Source organism: Procambarus clarkii, chromosome 13, assembly GCF_040958095.1.
Source record: "Procambarus clarkii isolate CNS0578487 chromosome 13, FALCON_Pclarkii_2.0, whole genome shotgun sequence".
Taxonomy (NCBI): Eukaryota; Metazoa; Arthropoda; class Malacostraca; order Decapoda; family Cambaridae; genus Procambarus; species Procambarus clarkii.
Window position 1 is genome coordinate 48,440,826 of NC_091162.1, and position 20,025 is coordinate 48,460,850.

The 20,025-nt window shown below is 47.5% G+C and overlaps 1 protein-coding gene across 1 annotated transcript in view; it reads left to right on the forward strand.

Annotated features, from left to right (window-relative positions):
- The first annotated feature begins 1,203 nt into the window (after positions 1-1,203).
- The window catches only part of LOC123752993 (leukocyte elastase inhibitor-like), a 45,286-nt gene continuing 26,464 nt past the window's right edge, over positions 1,204-20,025 (forward strand). The window contains exons 1-3 of the mRNA XM_069323893.1: positions 1,204-1,286; positions 18,862-19,182; positions 19,319-19,457. Of these exons, the coding sequence (XP_069179994.1) occupies positions 18,863-19,182; positions 19,319-19,457 (459 nt within the window). The 5' untranslated portion in view covers positions 1,204-1,286; position 18,862. The remainder of the gene's footprint in view (positions 1,287-18,861; positions 19,183-19,318; positions 19,458-20,025) is intronic.

Below are 20,025 nucleotides of genomic sequence, written 5' to 3' on the forward strand. Positions count from 1 at the left end.
TACAGTCCACTTAGAATCATAATCATCAATATTGAAGTGATTAAAAAATATTTAATAAATGTTCACAAAGAATAAAAACAAATAATTGCTTGCTAGGATTATCCAACACCCCCACCCAGAGCACGGAGGGGTGCTCCTGGCCCAGGACGGGGTAACAACGACGACAACAACAACAAGCACTTCACTCTCGCATCACAACACCACAACATCAACAACAAGGGAACATCAACCACAACAACAACAACAACAACAAGAGCCAGCATGACAACATTTGAGTGAATTCCCATGAACAAAACGGGAAACTTTTTCCGAGATATTATCTTACACATCACCTCAGGTGGTGTTGTTGACCCTTGTGGACGCCTGCTGGTAGATACTGGGGGAGGGTGGGGAGGGTCGGCGGTGGGGAGGGCCGGCGGTGGGGAGGGCCGGCGGTGGGGAGGGCCGGCGGTGGGGAGGGCCGGCGGTGGGGAGGGCCGGCGGTGGGGAGGGCCGGCGGTGGGGAGGGTCGGCGGTGGGGAGGACCGGCGGTGGGGAGGGTCGGCGGTGGGGAGGGTCGGCGGTGGGGAGGAGACAGGGAGGGAGGAGACGGGGTGGGAGGAGACAGGGTGGGAGGAGACAGGGTGGGAGGAGACAGGGTGGGAGGAGACAGGGTGGGGACGAGACAGGGTGGGGAGGAGACAGGGTGGAGAGGAGACACAGAGGGAGGAGACAGGGTGGGGAGGAGACAGGGTGGGGAGGAGACAGGGTGGAGAGGAGACAGGGTGGAGAGGAGACAGGGTGGAGAGGAGGCAGGGTGGAGAGGAGGCAGGGTGGGGAGGAGACACAGAGGGAGGAGACACAGAGGGAGGAGACACAGAGGGAGGAGACACAGAGGGAGGAGACACAGAGCGAGGAGACACAGAGGGAGGAGACAGGGTGGGAGAAGACAGGGGTGGGAGGAGACAGGGGTGGGAGGAGACAGGGGTGGGAGGAGACAGGGGTGGGAGGAGACAGGGGTGGGAGGAGACAGGGTGGGTGGAGACAGGGGTGGGAGGAGACAGGGGTGGGAGGAGACAGGGGTGGGAGGAGACAGGGGTGGGAGGAGACAGGGTGGGAGGAGACAGGGTGGGAGGAGACAGGGTGGGAGGAGACAGGGTGGGAGGAGTTTGGGTGGGAGATGTATATAAGAAATGCTGCCTAGTTTTTGGCCAAACCATCGTCAGCAGTTGTCTGCTGCTGCTGCTGTCGGTCTCTGCTGCTGCCGTTGTCTGCTTGTCTTGTTCTCTCGTCGCTTCAGTTGTGAGGTAATTATACATAGCTTGTACACGATGAGTTGCCGGAGTATTTGGCCATATTCTCCCGCCCACCATATTCTACCACAACCATATTCTACCACCACCATATTCTACCACCACCATATTCTACCACCACCATATTCTACCACCACCACCATATTCTACCACAACCATATTCTACTACCACCATATTCTACCACCACCATATTCTACCACCACAATATTCTACCACCACCATATTCTGCCACCACCATATTCCACCACCACCATATTCTACCACCACCATATTCTACCACCACCATATTCTACCACCACCATATTCTACCACCACAATATTCTACCACCACCATATTCTACCACCACAATATTCTACCACCACCATATTCTACCACCACAATATTCTACACCCACAATATTCTACCACCATTATATTCTACCACTACCATATTCTACCACCACCGTATTCTACCACCACAATATTCTACCACCACAATATTCTACACCCTCCGTATTCTACCACCACCATATTCTACCACCATGATATTCTGCCACCACCATATTCTACCACCACAATATTCTACCACCACCATATTCTACCACCACCATATTCTATCACCATAATATTCTTCACCCACAATATTCTACCACCATTATAATCTACCACCACCATATTCTACCACCACTGTATTCTACCACCACTGTATTCTACCAACACCATATTCTGCCACCACCATATTCTGCCACCACCATATTCTACCACCACCATATTCTACCAACACCATATTCTACCACCACCATATTCTGCCACCACCATATTCTGCCACCATCATATTCTACCACCACAATATTCTGCCACCACCATATTCTACCACCACCATATTCTACCAACACCATATTCTGCCACCACCATATTCTACCACCACCATATTCTACCACCACCATATTCTACCACCACCATATTCTGCCACCACCATATTCAACCACCACCATATTCTACCACCACCATATTCTACCACCACCATATTCTACCACCACCATATTCTGCCACCACAATATTCTACCACCACAATATTCTACCACCACAATATTCTACCACCACAATATTCTACCACCACAATATTCTACCACCACAATATTCTACCACCACAATATTCTACCACCACAATATTCTGCCACCACAATATTCTGCCACCACAATATTCTACCACCACCATATTCTACCACCACTATATTCTACCACCACCATATTCTACCACCACCATATTCTACCACCACAATATTCTACCACCACAATATTCTACCACCACAATATTCTACCACCACCATATTCTACCACCACCATATTCTACCACCACAATATTCTACCACCACCATATTCTGCCACCACAATATTCTACCACCACCATATTCTACCACCACCATATTCTACCACCACCATATTCTACCACCACCATATTCTACCACCACAATATTCTGCCACCACCATATTCTACCACCACCATATTCTACCACCACAATATTCTGCCACCACCGTATTCTGCCACCACAATATTCTACCACCACCATATTCTACCACCACAATATTCTACCACCACAATATTCTACCACCACAATATTCTACCACCACCATATTCTGCCACCACCATATTCTACCACCACCATATTCTGCCACCACAATATTCTACCACCACAATATTCTACCACCACCATATTCTGCCACCACCTTTTTCTACCACAACAATATTCAACCACCACAATATTCTACCACCACAATATTCTGCCACCACTATATTCTACCACCACAATATTCTGCCACCACAATATTCTACCACCACCATATTCTACCACCACCATATTCTGCCACCACCGTATACTACCACCACAATATTCTACCCCCACCATATTCTACCACCACCATATTCTACCATCACCATATTCTACGACCACCGTATACTTCCACCACCATATTCTACCACCACCATATTCTACCACCACCGTATACTACCACCACCATATTCTACCACCACCATATTCTACCACAACCATATTCTACCACCACAATATTCTGCCACCACAATATTCTACCACCACCATATTCTACCACCATCATATTCTACCACCACAATATTCTGCCGCCACAATATTCTACCACCACAGTATTCTGCCACCACAATATTCTACCACCACCATATTCTGCCACCACCATATTCTACCACCACCATATTCTACCACCACAATATTCTGCCACCACAATATTCTACCACCACCATATTCTACCACCACCATATTCTACCACCACCATATTCTACCACCACCATATTCTACCACCACAATATTCTACCACCACAATATTCTACCACCACCATATTCTACCACCACCATATTCTACCACCACAATATTCTACCACCACAATATTCTGCCACCACAATATTCCGCCACCACAATATTCTACCACCACCATATTCTACCACCACCGTATACTACCACCATATTCTACCACCACCATATTCTACCACCACCATATTCTACCACCACAATATTCTGCCACCACAATATTCTGCCACCACCATATTCTACCACCACCATATTCTACCACCACAATATTCTGTTACCACAATATTCTGCCACCACCATATTCTACCACCACCATATTCTACCAACACCATATTCTACCACCACCATATTCTACCACCACCATATTCTACCACCACCATATTCTGCCACCACAATATTCTACCACCACCATATTCTACCACCACAATATTCTACACCCACCATATTCTACCACCACAATATTCTACCACCACCATATTCTACCACCACCATATTCTACCACTACCATATTTTACCACCACCATATTTTGCCACCACAATATTCTACCACCACCATATTCTACCACCACAATATTCTACACCCACCATATTCTACCACCACCATATTCTGCCACCACCATATTCTGCCACCACAATTTTCTGCCACCACTATATTCTACCACCACAATATTCTACCACCACCATATTCTGCCACCACCGTATTCTACCACCACAATATTCTACCACCACAATATTCTACACCCACCGTATTCTACCACCACCATATTCTACCACCACAATATTCTACCACCACCATATTCTACCACCACAATATTCTACCACCACCATATTCTACCACCATAATATTCTTCACCCACAATATTCTACCACCATTATAATCTACCACCACCATATTCTACCACCACCATTTTATTGGGAGCAGCGAAAAGTATTAAGTTGAACAGGAAATAGTGTTTAAAAATAATCAGCGCTGCAGGCTGTGGAGGCCAGGCTGTGGAGGCCAGGCTGTGGAGGCCAGGCTGTGGAGGTCAGGCTGGGGACGCAAGGCTGTGGAGGCCAGGCTGTGTTGGTCAGGCTGGTGAGGACAGGCTGTGGAGGCCAGGCTGTGGAGGCCAGGCTGTGGAGGCCAGGCTGGGGTGGTCAGGCTGGGGAGGCCTGGCTGGGGACGCCAGGCTGTGGATGCCAGGCTGGGGGGTCCAGGCTGAGGAGGTCACACTGGGGAGGCCAGGCTGGGGAGGACAGGCTAGGGAGGCCAGGCTTGGAAGGCCAGGCTTGGGATGTCATGGTGAGGAGGCCAGGCTGGGGAGAACTGGCTGGGGAGGACAGGCTAGGGAGGTCTGGCTGGGGAGGCCAGGCTGGGGAGGCCAGGCTGTGGAGGCCAGGCTGAGGAGGCCAGGCTGAGCAGGCCTGGCTGGGAGGCCTGGCTGGGGAGGACAGGCTGGGGAGGACAGGCTGGGGAGGAATGTCTTGGGAGGCCAAGCTTGGGAGGACAGGCTGGGGAGGCCAAGCTTGGGAGGCGAGGCTGGGGAGGCCAGGCTGGGGAGGCCAAGCTTGGGAGGACAGGCTGGGGAGGCCAAGCTTGGGAGGACAGGCTGGGGAGGCCAAGCTTGGGAGGACAGGCTGGGGAGGCCAAGCTTGGGAGGACAGGCTGGGGAGGCCAAGCTTGGGAGGCGAGGCTGGGGAGGCCAGGCTGGGGATGCCAGGCTGGGGAGGCCAGGCTGGGGAAGCCAAACTTGGGAGGACATTTTGGGGAGGAGAGGCTGGGGAGGCCAGGCTGGGGAAGCCAAACTTGGGAGGACATTTTGGGGAGGCCAGGCTGGGGAGGCGAGGCTGGGGAGGCCACGTCAAGAAACGGAAGGAGGGAATTTGATTCCCATTCAACTTTGAAATGGATGGAAGGAGCCAGATTGTTACGAGAGGAGAGAAAAGGCTGGAAAAGACTAAGGTCATGAAGCCATGAAGCAAAATGTTATCAACATAGCTAAGCCAGAGAGAGGGACGAGTATCAAGAGAAGGAAGAAGAACAGTTTCAAAGTGTTCCACGTAGAGATTGGCAAGATCAGGGCAAAGAGAGGAACCCATATATGGTGTGTATGAGTATATGTGTGTGTGTGTGTGTGTGTGTGTGTGTGTGTGTGTGTGTGTGTGTGTGTGTGTGTGTGTGTGTGTGTGTGTGTGTGTGTGTGTGTGTGTGTGTGTGTGTGTGTGTGTGTGTGTGAGTAGTGGGTGAGTGTGTGGGTGGCTGTGGTAGGTACTTACCTAGTTGTGCTTGCAGGGATTGAGCTCTGGCTCTTTTGTCTCGTGTCTCAACTGTCAGTCAACTAATGTACAGGTTCCTGAGTCTACGGAGCTCTATCATATCTACACTTGAAGCTGTTTATATGGAGCCTCCACCATATCACTTCCTAATGCATTCCATTTGTCAACTACTCTGACACTGAAACAATTCTTTCTAATGTCTCTTTGGTTCGTTGGGCACTCAATTTCCACCGGTGTCCCCTAGTGCGTGTGCCTCTTGTGTTAAATAGTCTTTCTTTATCTTCCCAATCAATTCCATTGAGAATCTTGTATGTGATGATCATGTCCCCCCCTAACTCTTCTATCTCCCAGTGACGTGAGGTTTAATTCCCGTAGTCTCTCCTTGTAGCTTATACCCACTCAGTTCGGGTACTTGTCTGGTGGCAAACCTTTGAACCTTCTCCAGTTTTGTCTTATCCTTGACTAGATATGAACTCCATGCTGGAGCCGCATACTCCAGGATTGTCTGACATATGTGGTATACAAAGTTCTGAATGATTCCTAACACAAGTTTCTAAAGGCCGCTCTTATGTTAGCCAACATGGCATATGCCGCTGATGTTATCCTCTTGATATGGGCTTCAGGGGACAGGTCTGGCGTGATATATACCACCAAGTCTTTCGCTCTCTCTATGACTCTTGAAGAATTTTATCTCCCAAATGATAACTTGTATCTGGTCTCCTGCTCCTTTCACCTATCTTCATTACATTACATTTGCTTGGGTTAAACTCTAACAACAATTTGTTTGACCATTCCTTCAGTTTGTCCAGGTCTTCTTGAAGCCTCAAGCCATTCTCCTCTGTCCTAATACTTCTCATAATTTTGGCGTCGTCAGAAAACATTGATGGGAATGAGTCTAAACCCTTTGGGAGATCATTTACGTATATCAGAAACAGGATTGGTCCGAGTACAGAGCCCTGGGGACTCCACTGGTGACTTCACGCCAATCTGAGGTCTCACCGCTCACTGTATCTCTCTTCTTCCTATTACTTAGGTACTCCCTTATCCACTGGAGCACCCTACCAGTTACTCCTGCCTGTTTCTCCAGCTTATGCATCAACCTCTTTTGGGGCACTGTGTCAGAGGCTTTCCGGCAGTCAAAGAAAATGCAGTCCGCCCATCCTTCTCTTTTTTGCTTAATCTTTGTCAACTGATCGTAGAATTTTATTAAGCCTGTGAGGCAAGATTTACCCTCTTTGAACCCCTGTTGATGGGTTCTCACAAATTCCCTTCTCTCCAGATGTGTTACTAGGTTTTTTCTCACGATCTTTTTTATCATCTTGCAATATATTCAAGTTACAGACACTGGCCTGTAGTTCAGTGCCTCTTGTCTGTCACCCTTTTTAAATATTGGGACTACATTAGCCGTCTTCCATATTTCTGATAGGTCTCTCGTTTCCTGTAACCTACTATACACTATGACAAGTGGCACGCAAGTAGCAATCTATGGCAAGTAGCAAGCAAAGTGCTTCTGCACACTCTTTCAATACCCATGGTGAGATTCCACATGCGACAAGAGCCTTTCTCACGCCCAGATCCAACAGATGCCTCTTGACCTCATCTCTTGTAATTCCGAACCCTTCTAAGGCCGCCCGGTTTACTGCACCTCTCCTAGAGCTGTGATCTCACCTCGTTCTATAGTGAGGACCTGGAACCTCTTGTTGAGTTCTTCACACACCTTTTTGTTATTTTATGTGTACCTGACCTCACCCGTTTAATCACCTGTTCCTTCACTGTTGTTTTCCCCCTGATGTGACTGTGGAGTACCTTTGGTTCGGTCTGGGCTTTATTAGCTATATCATTTTCAAACTTTTTCTCAGCTTCTCTTCTCGCAGTAACGTTCCCGGTTCTCTGGTATCTCTCTGCCTTCTGTTGTTCTGTTATTTCAGAAATTCCTACATGCCCTTTTGTTCAGTTCCTTTGCTTCCATATATGGCCTATTAAACTTTGGTTTATTCTTTTGCTTTTCTGTTTTTCCTTTTGGTGAGGGATAAACCTATTTACTGCCTCCTGACACTTTTGGGTAGCATAGTCCATCATGTCTTGAACAGACTTAATTCTGAGTTCTGTGTCCCTTGGTATATCCCTTAGGAATTTTCTCATCTCATAATTTCCCTTTCGGTACGGCAGCCATTTTATTTCCTATTTTTTTTTTGGGGGGGGGGAGATAAATCCTAGCTCTACCAAGTACTCATATATTAATACACTGTGATCATTCATTCCCAAGGATGCTTTCAACTTAACTTCCCTTATATCCGTCTCATTTAGAGTAAATATCAGATCAAGCATGGCTGGTTCATCCTCTCCTCTCATTCTTGTCGGTTCCTTGATGTGTTGGCTTAGAAAGTTTCTTGTTGCCACGTCCAGCAGCTTAGCTCTCCATGTGTCTGGTCTTCCATGTGGGTCTCTGTTCTGTCAATCTATCTTCCCATGGTTGAAGTCTCCCTTGATTAGTAGTCTGGATCCGTTCCTGATAGCGATAGAAGCTGCTCTCTCTATTATATTAATAGTGGCCATGTGGTTTCTACCATATTCCTGTCTGGGTCTTCTGTCGTTTGGTGGGGGGTTATATATGACTACTACTATAATTTTTTTTCCTCCAATTGCTATGGTACCTGTTATGCAGTCACTGAAATCTTCACAGCCCTGAATAACCATCTCCTCAAAACTTCAGTATTTTCTTATCAGCGGAGCTACACCACCTCCTCCTCTTCCTTCTCTCTCTTTTCTCACTACATAGTAGTCCTGTGGAAACATTGCATTTGTTATGGTTTTCATCAGCTTTTCTTCTGTGAGTGCTATTATGTCTGGGTTTTCTTCTAGTGCCCATTGTTCAAGTTCGCTTGTTTTATTTGTAATCCCATCTATGTCAGTGTACATTGCCTTGAAGCACACTTCTGTTCATTCTCATGTTCCATTCTTGGTGAGCGTTCTGCTGATGGAGGAAGCTGTTCCATTGGCGTGAGGATTTGTGAGGTGGTTAACAGGGTCTCAGAGGATACTGGGTGAGGGATGGGGGGTCAAGGGAAGGTGGGAGAGGGAGGGTATTGGGTAAGGAGGGAGGGGGGGATATAGAGGATGTGGAGTGAGGGGGAGGGGTGATAGGGAGGGTATGGGATGAAGGGGAAGCGGGGACAGGGAGGGAAAGGGAAAGGGGAAAGGGGGACATGGTTGGAACGTGGTTAGGGGTGACAGGGTCAGTTCTGGGTGAGGGGTCTCACATCAGGGGTATTTGAGCTGGTTGTGGATTTAAAACCCAAAAATGATCTCTGGTCATTGCACCAGACTGTTACTTGCATACAGGTGGACAGCGTTCTCAATCACTCTCCGACAGAAATAAACAGCCAACCTCGGCAGCCACTCTCCCGCTACCGTCGGTTGACCAGCAATGGACACTTAGGTGCTTGTAATTTACCTAGGAGAGTACTCTGTATGCATCTTGATCTTGGGGAGGGGTTCAGCGTCACCTACTTAGCGGTGTGGCTCCCAAACTGGCCTCGTTGTCTTGTGTACACACACCCTACTCGAGCTGCCGTTACTCCCCACTCTCTCCTTGTTTGGAATGATCTCCTAAATACCCCCTTTGGGAAATTAGTGTCTACTGTCACATATCTGCAGCCATGACCCTCTCTCTTTCTCTCCCTTTCTTGGAAACCTCACCAACACAAGGGCAAAAGCCACCTAACATTTATTATACAAAGAAAACGTACATAATTCATGACATATACCCTCGACCTCGACCATATGACCTCGAAGTTCCTCCAATCACTTCTTCCCAAACAAACCTGCAATCCTATTACCATGCCAAGAAAAATATTTACCTGACAAAACATAAGTAATAAACCTATATCTTAGTACTAAAACTTGCCCTCTGACAACGCTCCGCGCTGTCCAACCGTGATGGGTACTCCCCCATCCTGGTCGGATCCAAGTTGGAAACATGTCTTGACATGCCACGGAGTTTCCCTCCGGCCATGTCACTGGGGGTCGTTGTTCCTCAGTTGTTCACCAGACACGGGAGTGTGAGGGGTGCATCGGTCCTTCCGCCAGCATGTCCTCTCAACTCCAACACCCTATATTTGCTATCTGGCTCAATAAAATTACTACCCTATATATACATAAGTTCACTATGATCGCTGGGCACATGATCAAACACTGATAGCTAATCTAACAACTGATTAAACAGGCTTAATACAGGGATCTATGACACAGGGTGCTCACTCCCTGGTGCTCAACATGACGGTCACACAGGCCGCCCACAAAAATCGCTATAAGACTGCTTCACAAGGCTTCTTCTAGTCCTGACTTGAGTACATTGAGTCGCCCAGCAGGCTCCACAACAGAAACGCCTGCTTACTTCCTTCCTCTTGAAGGAGCACACATAATTACAATTCCACAAAGGTCTAACTTCTGTTCTAACTCTTCTAACTCTTACCAATGCTCACTTCCAGGTCGCCTCTAATTTATCCAAATCACAGAGAAATGGTGTACTGTGTCCCCAACAGCTTCCTCACACTTGCAAGCAAGTAGCCTTCACTCCACCACTATCACAGGGAACTATTTTCTTCCTCCTTTCAGGAGATCAACAAAGTACAACCATCACTGACAACTGCTGTAGCTCAGATGAGGTCACAGCGTCCTGCTAGCTTCATGTCATGTTACCAAAGTATCAACTTTCATGTTACTTATTATCAGATGCTCATCCTCTGCTAGTATTTTTAAATTATTCACAGGCATTTTTTTTTCTTTTTTCTTTCTCTGACTTCTTAATCTCAGGTCCGGAAAGCAGAATAACTCTACTTGGGTAGACTTGCTCCACCATGCTACATGGGGTTATAATCGGGGGGAAGGGAGAGTTGACTGAGCATTTGAGTGGGGCCAGGGAGAGTGAGGGGTAGGGAGGGTTTCTGTGTGGCAGAGGGTAGTGGTATTGCCCTCCCTCTGGTGTTGCTGGGATGCTGGTTGTGGGTTCCCCCCTTGCCTCTGGGAATGTTGTGTTGGGGGATGTGATTTCCTAGTTTTCTCCTCACACACAGCACTTCATCCTTGCTTCTGTTGCCATGGCTCTCTCCTCCCTCGACCTGTCCCTCTGGAGGAATACTTTTTTGTATTCTCCCACATATTGCAGATGACTCTTCCTTTCTAGAATATCATCTTGTATGGTCTTGTTTACAAACACTATCTTTATCAGGTGGTCTCTGTCCTTGTTGTACCAGCCCAACCTGAAAAACCTCCTCAATGTTTTTTGGCCCCTTCCATCTTTAACCCCTTTAGCATTCCATTCACTGCCTCTCTGTCCTTACTATTCCATTCTTGCCTATTGGAGCCTTCCTGTTACACACACAAATCACAATAGTGTGATGCATCAAATGAACAAATCCACAAGGGCCGTGATGAGGGTTTGCACCTACATCTTAGCAGATCCCAGATGCTGCCTTAATCGACTAGGCCATGACATGGTCAAAAGAATTGCAACCGGGAGTTCATTTTCCTTCTCATGGATCCTGCAGTCTCTCCACGACACAAACCCAGGGTTTTAGACAATTCTCCCATGCACTCGGGCTCTGTCAGATCCTCTCAGACATAGGTTCGAACCCTCATCACGGCCTTTGTGGATTTGTTCACGAGCCTTCCTGTTCTCTGATGCCCACAGCTATCTTTTTCTTTCCAGCAGCTGACTGGTGCACCATGCTGCTTCCTGTGAGGTAGCTGCTTGCGTGGCTACCTCCCTCACTGTGGCCAAATGTTTCACGTACAGAGGCATTCCTTTCCGATGAACCATTGCCATCATCCCTTTGAATGATTATCTGAGGTTCAGTCTCCATATTGTTCTCACTGAGGGTTTTTATCTCCTTTGCTGGGTCAACTCGCTTTGCAGGTTGTTTATTTTATACTTCATTTCATGCATCTCCTTCCTGATTTCCTCCCAAACTTGGGAGAACATTTCCTCAATTAGGTCAATTTGACTTTTCCCTGTGCTCTTGGTGTGTGTATTTACCTAGTTACTCACCTGGTTGTGTTTATAGGGGTTGAGCTCTGGCTCTCTGGTCCTGCTTCTCAACCATCAATCATCTGATGTACAGATTCCTGAGCCTACTGGGCTTCATCAATATCTACATTTGAAGCTGTGTTTAAAGTCTGCCTCCACCACATCACTGCCTAATGCATTCCGCATGTTAACTACTCTGACACTGAAAAGTTCTTTCTAATGTCCCTGTGGTTAATTTGGGCACTTAGCCTCCACATGTGTCCCAATGTTCCTGTACCACCCATGTTAAAAAATTTATCCTTATCTACTCTGTCAATTCCTCAGAGAATTTTGTCGGTAGTGATCAAGTCTCCCCATACTCTTCTGTCTTCCAGTGTCACCTATGTGTGTGTGTGTGTGTGTGTGTGTGTGTGTGTGTGTGTGTGTGTGTGTGTGTGTGTGTGTGTGTGTGTGTGTGTGTGTGTGTGTGTGTGTGTGTGTGTGTGTGTACTCACCTATTTGTGCTTGCGGGGGTTGAGCTCTGGCTCTTTGGTCCCGCCTCTCAACCTTCAATCAACAGGTGTACAGGTTCCTGAGCCTATTGGGCTCTATCATATCTACACTTGAAACTGTGAATGGAGTCAGCCTCCACCACATTACTTCCTAATGCATTCCATTTGTCAACCACTCTAACACTAAAAAAGTTCTTTCTAATATCTCTGTGGCTCATTTGGGTACTCAGTTTCCACCTGTGTCCCCTAGTGCGTGTGCCCCTTGTGTTAAATAGCCTGTCTTTATCAACCCTGTCGATTCCCTTGAGAATCTTGAATGTAGTGACCATGTTCCCCCTAACTCATCTGTCTTCCAACGAAGTGAGGTTTAATTCCCGTAGTCTCTCCTCGTAGCTCATACCTCTCAGCTTGGGTACTAGTCTGGTGGCAAACCTTTGAACCTTTTCCATTTTAGTCTTATGCTTGACTAGATATGGACTCCATGCTGGAGCCGCATACTCCAGGATTGGTCTGACATATGTGGTATATAATGTTCTGAAAGATTCCTTACACAAGTTTCTAAAGGCCGTTCTTATGTTAGCCAACCTGGCATATGCTGCTGATGTTATCCTCTTGATATGAGCTTCAGGGGACAGGTCTGGCGTGATATCAACGCCCAGGTCTTTCTCTCTCTCTGACTCTTGAAGTATTTCATCTCCCAAATGATACCTTGTATCTGGTCTCCTGCTTCCTACCCCTATCTTCATTACATTACATTTGCTTGGGTTAAACTCTAACTGCCATTTGCTCGACCATTCCTGCAGCTTATCCAGGTCTTCTTGAAGCCTCAAGCTGTGCTCCTCTGTCTTAATCCTTCTCATAATTTTGGCGTCGTCAGCAAACATTGAGGGGAATGAGTCTATACCCTCTGGGTATATCATTTACGTATATCAGAAACAGGATAGGTCCACGTACAGAGCCCTGTGGGACTCCACTGGTGACTTCACGCCATTCTGAGGTCTCACCCCACACTGTAACTCTCTGCTTCCTATTGCTTAGGTACTCCCTTTTCCACTGGAGCGCCCTACCAGTTACTCCTGCCTGTTTCTCCAGCTTATGCATCAACTTTTTATGGGGGTACTGTGTCAAAGGCTTTCCGACAGTCGAAAAAAATGCAGTTCGCCCATCCTTCTCTTTCTTGCTAAATCTTTGTCACCTGATCGTAGAATTCTATCAAGCCTGTAAGGCAAGATTTACCCTCCCTGAACCTATGTTGATGGGTTGTCACGCAGTCTCTTCTCTCCAGATGTGTTACTAGGTTTTTTCTCACAATCGTCTCCATCACCTTGCATAGTATATAAGTTAAGGACACTGGCCTGTAGTTCAGTGCCTCTTGTCGGTCACCCTTTTTGTATATTGGTACTACATTAGCAGTCTTTCATATTTCTGGTAGGTCTCCCGTTTCCAGTGACCTACTATGCACTATGGAGAGTGGCAAGCAAAGTGCTCCTGCACACTCTTTCAATACCCATGGTGAGATTCCATCCGGCCCAACAGCTTTTCTCACCTCCAGCTCGAATAGGTGCTTCTTGACCTCATCTCTTGTTATTTCGAACCTATCCAAGGTCACCTGGTTTGCTGCCACCTCTCCTAGCACCGTGACTTCTCCCTGTTCTATTGTAAAGACCTCCTGGAACCTTTTGTTGAGTTCTTCACACACCTCTTTGTCATTCTCTGTGTACCTGTCCTCGCCCACCCTAAGTTTCATCACCTGTTCCTTCACTGTTGTCTTCCTCCTGATGTGACTGTGTAGTAGCTTTGGTTCGGTCTTGGCTTTATTAGCTATATCATTTTCATACCTTTTCTCAGCTGCTCTTCTCACACTAACATACTCGTTCCTGGTTCTCTGGTATCTCTCTCTACTTTCTGGTGTTCTGTTATTACGGAAGTTCCTCCATGCCCTTTTGTTCAGCTCCTTTGCTTTCATACATTCCCTATTAAACCACGAATTCTTCCTTTGCTTCTTTGTTTTTTCCTGTCGGGCTGGGACAAACCTGTTTACAGCCTCCTGACATTTTTGGGTGACATAGTCCACTATGTCTTGTACGGACTTGGTTCCGAGTTCTGTGTCCCAATGTATATCCCATAGGAATTTATTCATCTCCTCATAGTTTCCCTTTCGGTGCACCAGCCCTTTGTTTCCAGTTCTTTTTTGGGGGGTGATAATTCCTAGCTCAACCAGGTACTCAAAGCTCAATACACTATGATCACTCATTCCTAAGGGGGCTTCCAACTTAACTTCCCTTATATCCGACTCATTTAGGGTAAATATCAGATCAAGCAAGTGTGCGTGCGTGTGCGTGTGTGCGTGTGTTTATTTTTGCGTGTGCGTGCGTGGGTGCTTGCAAACGTACGTGTGCGTAGGTGCGTGTGCTACGGGGGTCCCGTAAGCGTTAACTTCTACCTAAAATGAGCCACTTTGAGATTTTTATATATATATATGATATCCTGAACAAGAATTTGATAATATTTTACCTCAATCTGTACACCTTATTAGTTGACCAGAGAGGGGTACATACCAGTCTGCCTCCCGCTCACACAACCATATGAGTAATTACGATGTATGGATGACGATGGTAATCCGTCGTTGTCTCCCACTTGGTGATTCACTAAGTGCTAGTAGATTGATGATGGCGGTTCTGCTTTGTCTACACAAATCTCTGGAGTCAGTCATTGTATCGTTGTGTTACAGTTCACTAATTTACTGTACCACTGATCACAGCTAGTCACCACCCAACACGGGTATGTGTGTGTGTATGTGTACTCACCTAATTGTACTCACCTAATTGTGCTTGCGGGGGTTGAGCTCTGGCTCTTTGGTCCCACCTCTCAACCGTCAATCAACTGGTGTACAGATTCCTGAGCCTATTGGGCTCTATCATATCTACATTTGAAACTGTGTATGGAGTCAGCCTCCACCACATCACTTCCTAATGCATTCCATTTACTAACTGCTCTGACACTGAAAAAGTTCTTTCTAATGTCTCTGTGGCTCATTTGGGTACTCAGCTTCCACCTGTGTCCCCTTGTTTGCGTCCCACCAGTGTTGAATAGTTCATCCTTGTTTACCCAGTCGATTCCCCTGAGGATTTTGTAGGTTGTGATCATGTCCCCCCTTACTCTTCTGTCTTCCAGTGTCGTAAGGTGCATTTCCCGCAGCCTTTCCTCATAACTCATGCCTCTTAGTTCTGGGACTAGTCTAGTAGCATACCTTTGGACTTTTTCCAGCTTCGTTTTGTGCTTGACAAGGTACAGGCTCCATGCTGGGGCCGCATACTCCAGGATTGGTCTTACATATGTGGTGTACAAGATTCTGAATGATTCCTTACACAGGTTCCTGAACGCTGTTCTGATGTTAGCCAGCCTCGCATATGCCGCAGACGTTATTCTCTTTATGTGGGCTTCAGGAGACAGGTTTGGTGTGATATCAACTCTTAGATCTTTCTCTCTGTACGTTTCATTAAGTACTTTTTCTCCTATTCTGTATCCTGTGCCTGGCCTCCTGTTTCCACTGCCTAGTTTCATTACTTTGCATTTACTCGGGTTGAACTTCAACAGCCATTTGTTGGACCATTCACTCAGTCTATCCAAGTCATCTTGTAGCCTCCTACTATCATCCTCTGTTTCAATCCTCCTCATAATTTTTGCATCGTCGGCAAACATTGAGAGGAACGAATCTATACCCTCTGGGAGATCATTTACATATACCAGAAACAGTATAGGTCCAAGGACTGACCCCTGCGGGACTCCACTTGTGACGTCTCGCCAATCTGAGACCTCACCCCTCACACAGACTCGTTGTCTCCTGTTGCTTAGGTACTCCTCTATCCACCGGAGTACCTTCCCTCTCACTCCAGCCTGCATCTCCAACTTTCGCAACTGTGTGTTGTTGTGATCTCCAACTTTCCAACTGTGTGTGTGTGTGTGTGTGTGTGTACTCACCTAGTTGTACTCACCTAGTTGTGCTTGCGGGGGTTGAGCTCTGGCTCTTTGGTCCCGCCTGTCAACCATCAATCAACAGGTGTACAGGTTCCTGAGCCTATTGGGCTCTATCATATCTACACTTGAAACTGTATATGGAGTCAGCCTCCACCACATCGCTTCCTAATGCATTCCATTTGTCAACCACTCTGACACTAAAAAAGTTCTTTCTAATATCTCTGTGGCTCATTTGGGCACTCAGTTTCCACCTGTGTCCCCTAGTGCGTGTGCCCCTTGTGTTAAACAGCCTGTCTTTATCAACCCTGTCGATTCCCTTGAGAATCTTGCATGTGGTGATCATGTACCCCCCTAACTCTTCTGTTTTCCAACGAAGTGAGGTTTAATTCCTGTAGTCTCTACTCGTAGCTCATACCTCTCAGCTCGGGTACTAGTCTGGTGGCAAACCTTTGAACCTTTTCCAGTTTAGTCTTATGCTTGACTAGATATGGACTACATGCTGGAGCCTCATACTCCTGGATTGGTCTGACATATGTGGTATATAATGTTTTGAAAGATTCCTTACACAAGTTTCTAAAGGCCGTTCTTATGTTAGCCAACCTGGCATATGCTGCTGATGTTATCCTCTTGATATGTGCTGCAGGAGACAGGTCTGGCGTGATATCAACCCCCAAGTCTTTTTCCTTCTCTGACTCCTGAAGAATTTCCTCTCCCAGATGATACCTTGTATCTGGCCTCCTGCTCCCTACACCTATCTTCATTACATTACATTTGGTTGGGTTAAACTCTAACAACCATTTGCTCGACCATTCCTTCAGCTTGTCTAGGTCTTCTTGAAGCCTCTTTCTTGCTTAATCTTTGACACCTGATCGTAGAATTCTATCAAGCCTGTAAGGCAAGATTTACCCTCCCTGAACCCATGTAGGCGATTTGTCACGAAGTCCCTTCTCTCCAGATGTGTTACCGGGTTTTTTCTCACGATCTTCTCCTTCACCTTGCATGGTATAAAAGTCAAGGACACTGGTCAGGCATTGAGGGACTCTTGAAGTACTCTACCCTGCTGTCACACTGGTAACGAGGACTTGAGGGACTCTTGAAGTACTCTACCCTGCTGTCACACTGGTGACGAGGACTTGAGGGACTCTTGAAGTACTCTACCCTGCTGTCACACTGGTAACGAGGACTTGAGGGACTCTTGAAGTACTCTACCCTGCTGTCACACTGGTAACGAAGCATTGAGGGACTCTTGAAGTACTCTACCCTGCTGTCACACTGGGGACGAGGACTTAAGGGACTCTTGAAGTACTCTACCCTGCTGTCACACTGGTAACGAGGCATTGAGGGACTCTTGAAGTACTCTACCCTGCTGTCACACTGGGGACGAGGACTTGAGGGACTCTTGAAGTACTCTACCCTGCTGTCACACTGGTAACGAGGTCTTGAGGGACTCTTGAAGTACTCTACCCTGCTGTCACACTGGTAACGAGGACTTGAGGGACTCTTGAAGTACTCTATACCCTGCTGTCACACTGGGAACCGAAGAAACCCCAACCCATGACAACCACCCATGTGTGTGTGTGTGTGTGTGTGTGTATGTGTGTGTGTGTATGTGTGTGTGTGTGTGTGTCTGTATAGTGGGTGAGTGTTTATAGTGGGTGAGTGTATAGTGCCTCACCCCCACCCTTCACCACCACCTGTCACCACTGCCCATCACCCCCACCCTTCACCACCACCCATCACCACCACCCATCACCACCACTCATCACCATCACCCATCACCACTACCCATCACCACTACCCATCACCATCGCCCATCACCACCACCCATCACCACCGCCCATCACCACCACCCATCACCACCATCCATCACCACCACTCATCACCACCACCCATCACCCCAACCCATGACAACCACCCATGACAACCACCCATCACCACCACCTGTCACCACTGCCCATCACCGTCACCCTTCACCACTGCCCATCACCACCACCCATCACCACCACCCATCACCACAGCCCCATCACCACCACCTGTCAACGCCACCCATTACCACTGTCCATCACCGTCACCCTTCACCACCACCCATTACCACCACCTGTCACCACTGCCCATCACCACCACCCATCACCACCACCTGTCACCACCACCCATCACCAGCAACCATCACCACCACTTATCACCACCACCCATCACCACTACCTGTCACCACTACCCATCATCACCACCCATCACCACCACTTATCACCTCCGCCCATTACCAGCACCCCATTACCTGCACATATCACTACCATTCATCACCACCACCCCGCACCCCACCCTCCATCACCACCACCCATCACCAACAAAACTATTACACCACAACTCTCCTCAGACGACTGCGAGCTTCTACTTATATAAATATTTAATTCATTACGATATTGGTATTTGTAATATAATAAAGTAGTCATCAATGTTGGTGGAGCGCCGCTGCTACAGTCCTCTTCCCCACAGTATGAGGAAGCTGTGGTGTGCAGCAGTGTTGGTGGTGACGCTGGTGAGTGTGGTGAGGCCTCAGTGTATCTCCAACAATGACAAGCTGGTGACCTCCCGACGTGACCTGGCCCACATCACCCCCTTCAGCTTGGACCTCTTCAAGCAGCTGTATCCACCCACCGCCACAGGAAACTTTTTCTTCTCGCCCTACAGCGTGTGGACCGCCCTGGTCCTGGCCTACTTTGGGTCTGCTGGCAGGACTCGTCAGCAGCTGCAGGACACCCTTCGTCTCAGAGACCCTTCAACCACTTTGGCTACCTACAGGGCCCTCGACCGTCTGTGAGTCCACTCACATTCCTCACTTGTCATCTTAATTACTATATGTATAATTGAATATTTGAGTCCTCTTTAACTTGTTATTTATGAGCGTTTATAAACGCATGTATTAGATATAATAATTAAGATGCCCCTACAGAACCGCAGAGAGACAGAGCAACACGAGTGACTATGTGATACACTTGGCTAACAAAGTGTATGTGAAGAGCGGCTTCCCTCTTCGGGACTGCATCAGAGATGTCCTTAAAAAAGAGGTGGAGAATATCGACTTCTCACAGGTCAGTCTATTTCTGCATATCACCTTCTGTCTATATTTATTTGTGAAATATTATGATTCACATGAAGCCTCCTGGTCTCGTCCTCAGTGTAACAGCAGGGTAGAGTACTTCAAGAGTCCCTCAAGGTCTCGTCCCGTGTGACAGCAGGGTAGAGTACTTCAAGAGTCCCTCAAGTCCTCGTTACTAGTGTGACAGCAGGGTAGAGTACTTCAAGAGTCCCTCAATGCCTCGTCAACAGTGTGACAGCAGGGTAGAGTACTTCTATAGTATCTCCTGGCCTCGTCAAAAGTGTGACAACAGGGTAGAGCACTTCAAGAGTATCTCCTAGCCTCGTCAACAGTGCGACAGCAGGGTAGAGAACTTCTAGAGTGCAGACGAGGAGTCACAATAACGTGACTGAAATATGTTGACCAAACCCACACACTAGAAAGTGAAGGGACGACGACGTCTCGGCCCGTCCTGTACGGGCGCCAGAGAGCTGAGTGGATAGCGCTTCGGATTCATAGTCCTGAGGTTCCGGGTTCGTTCCCCGATGGAGGCGGAGACAAATGGGCAAAAAGTTTCTTTC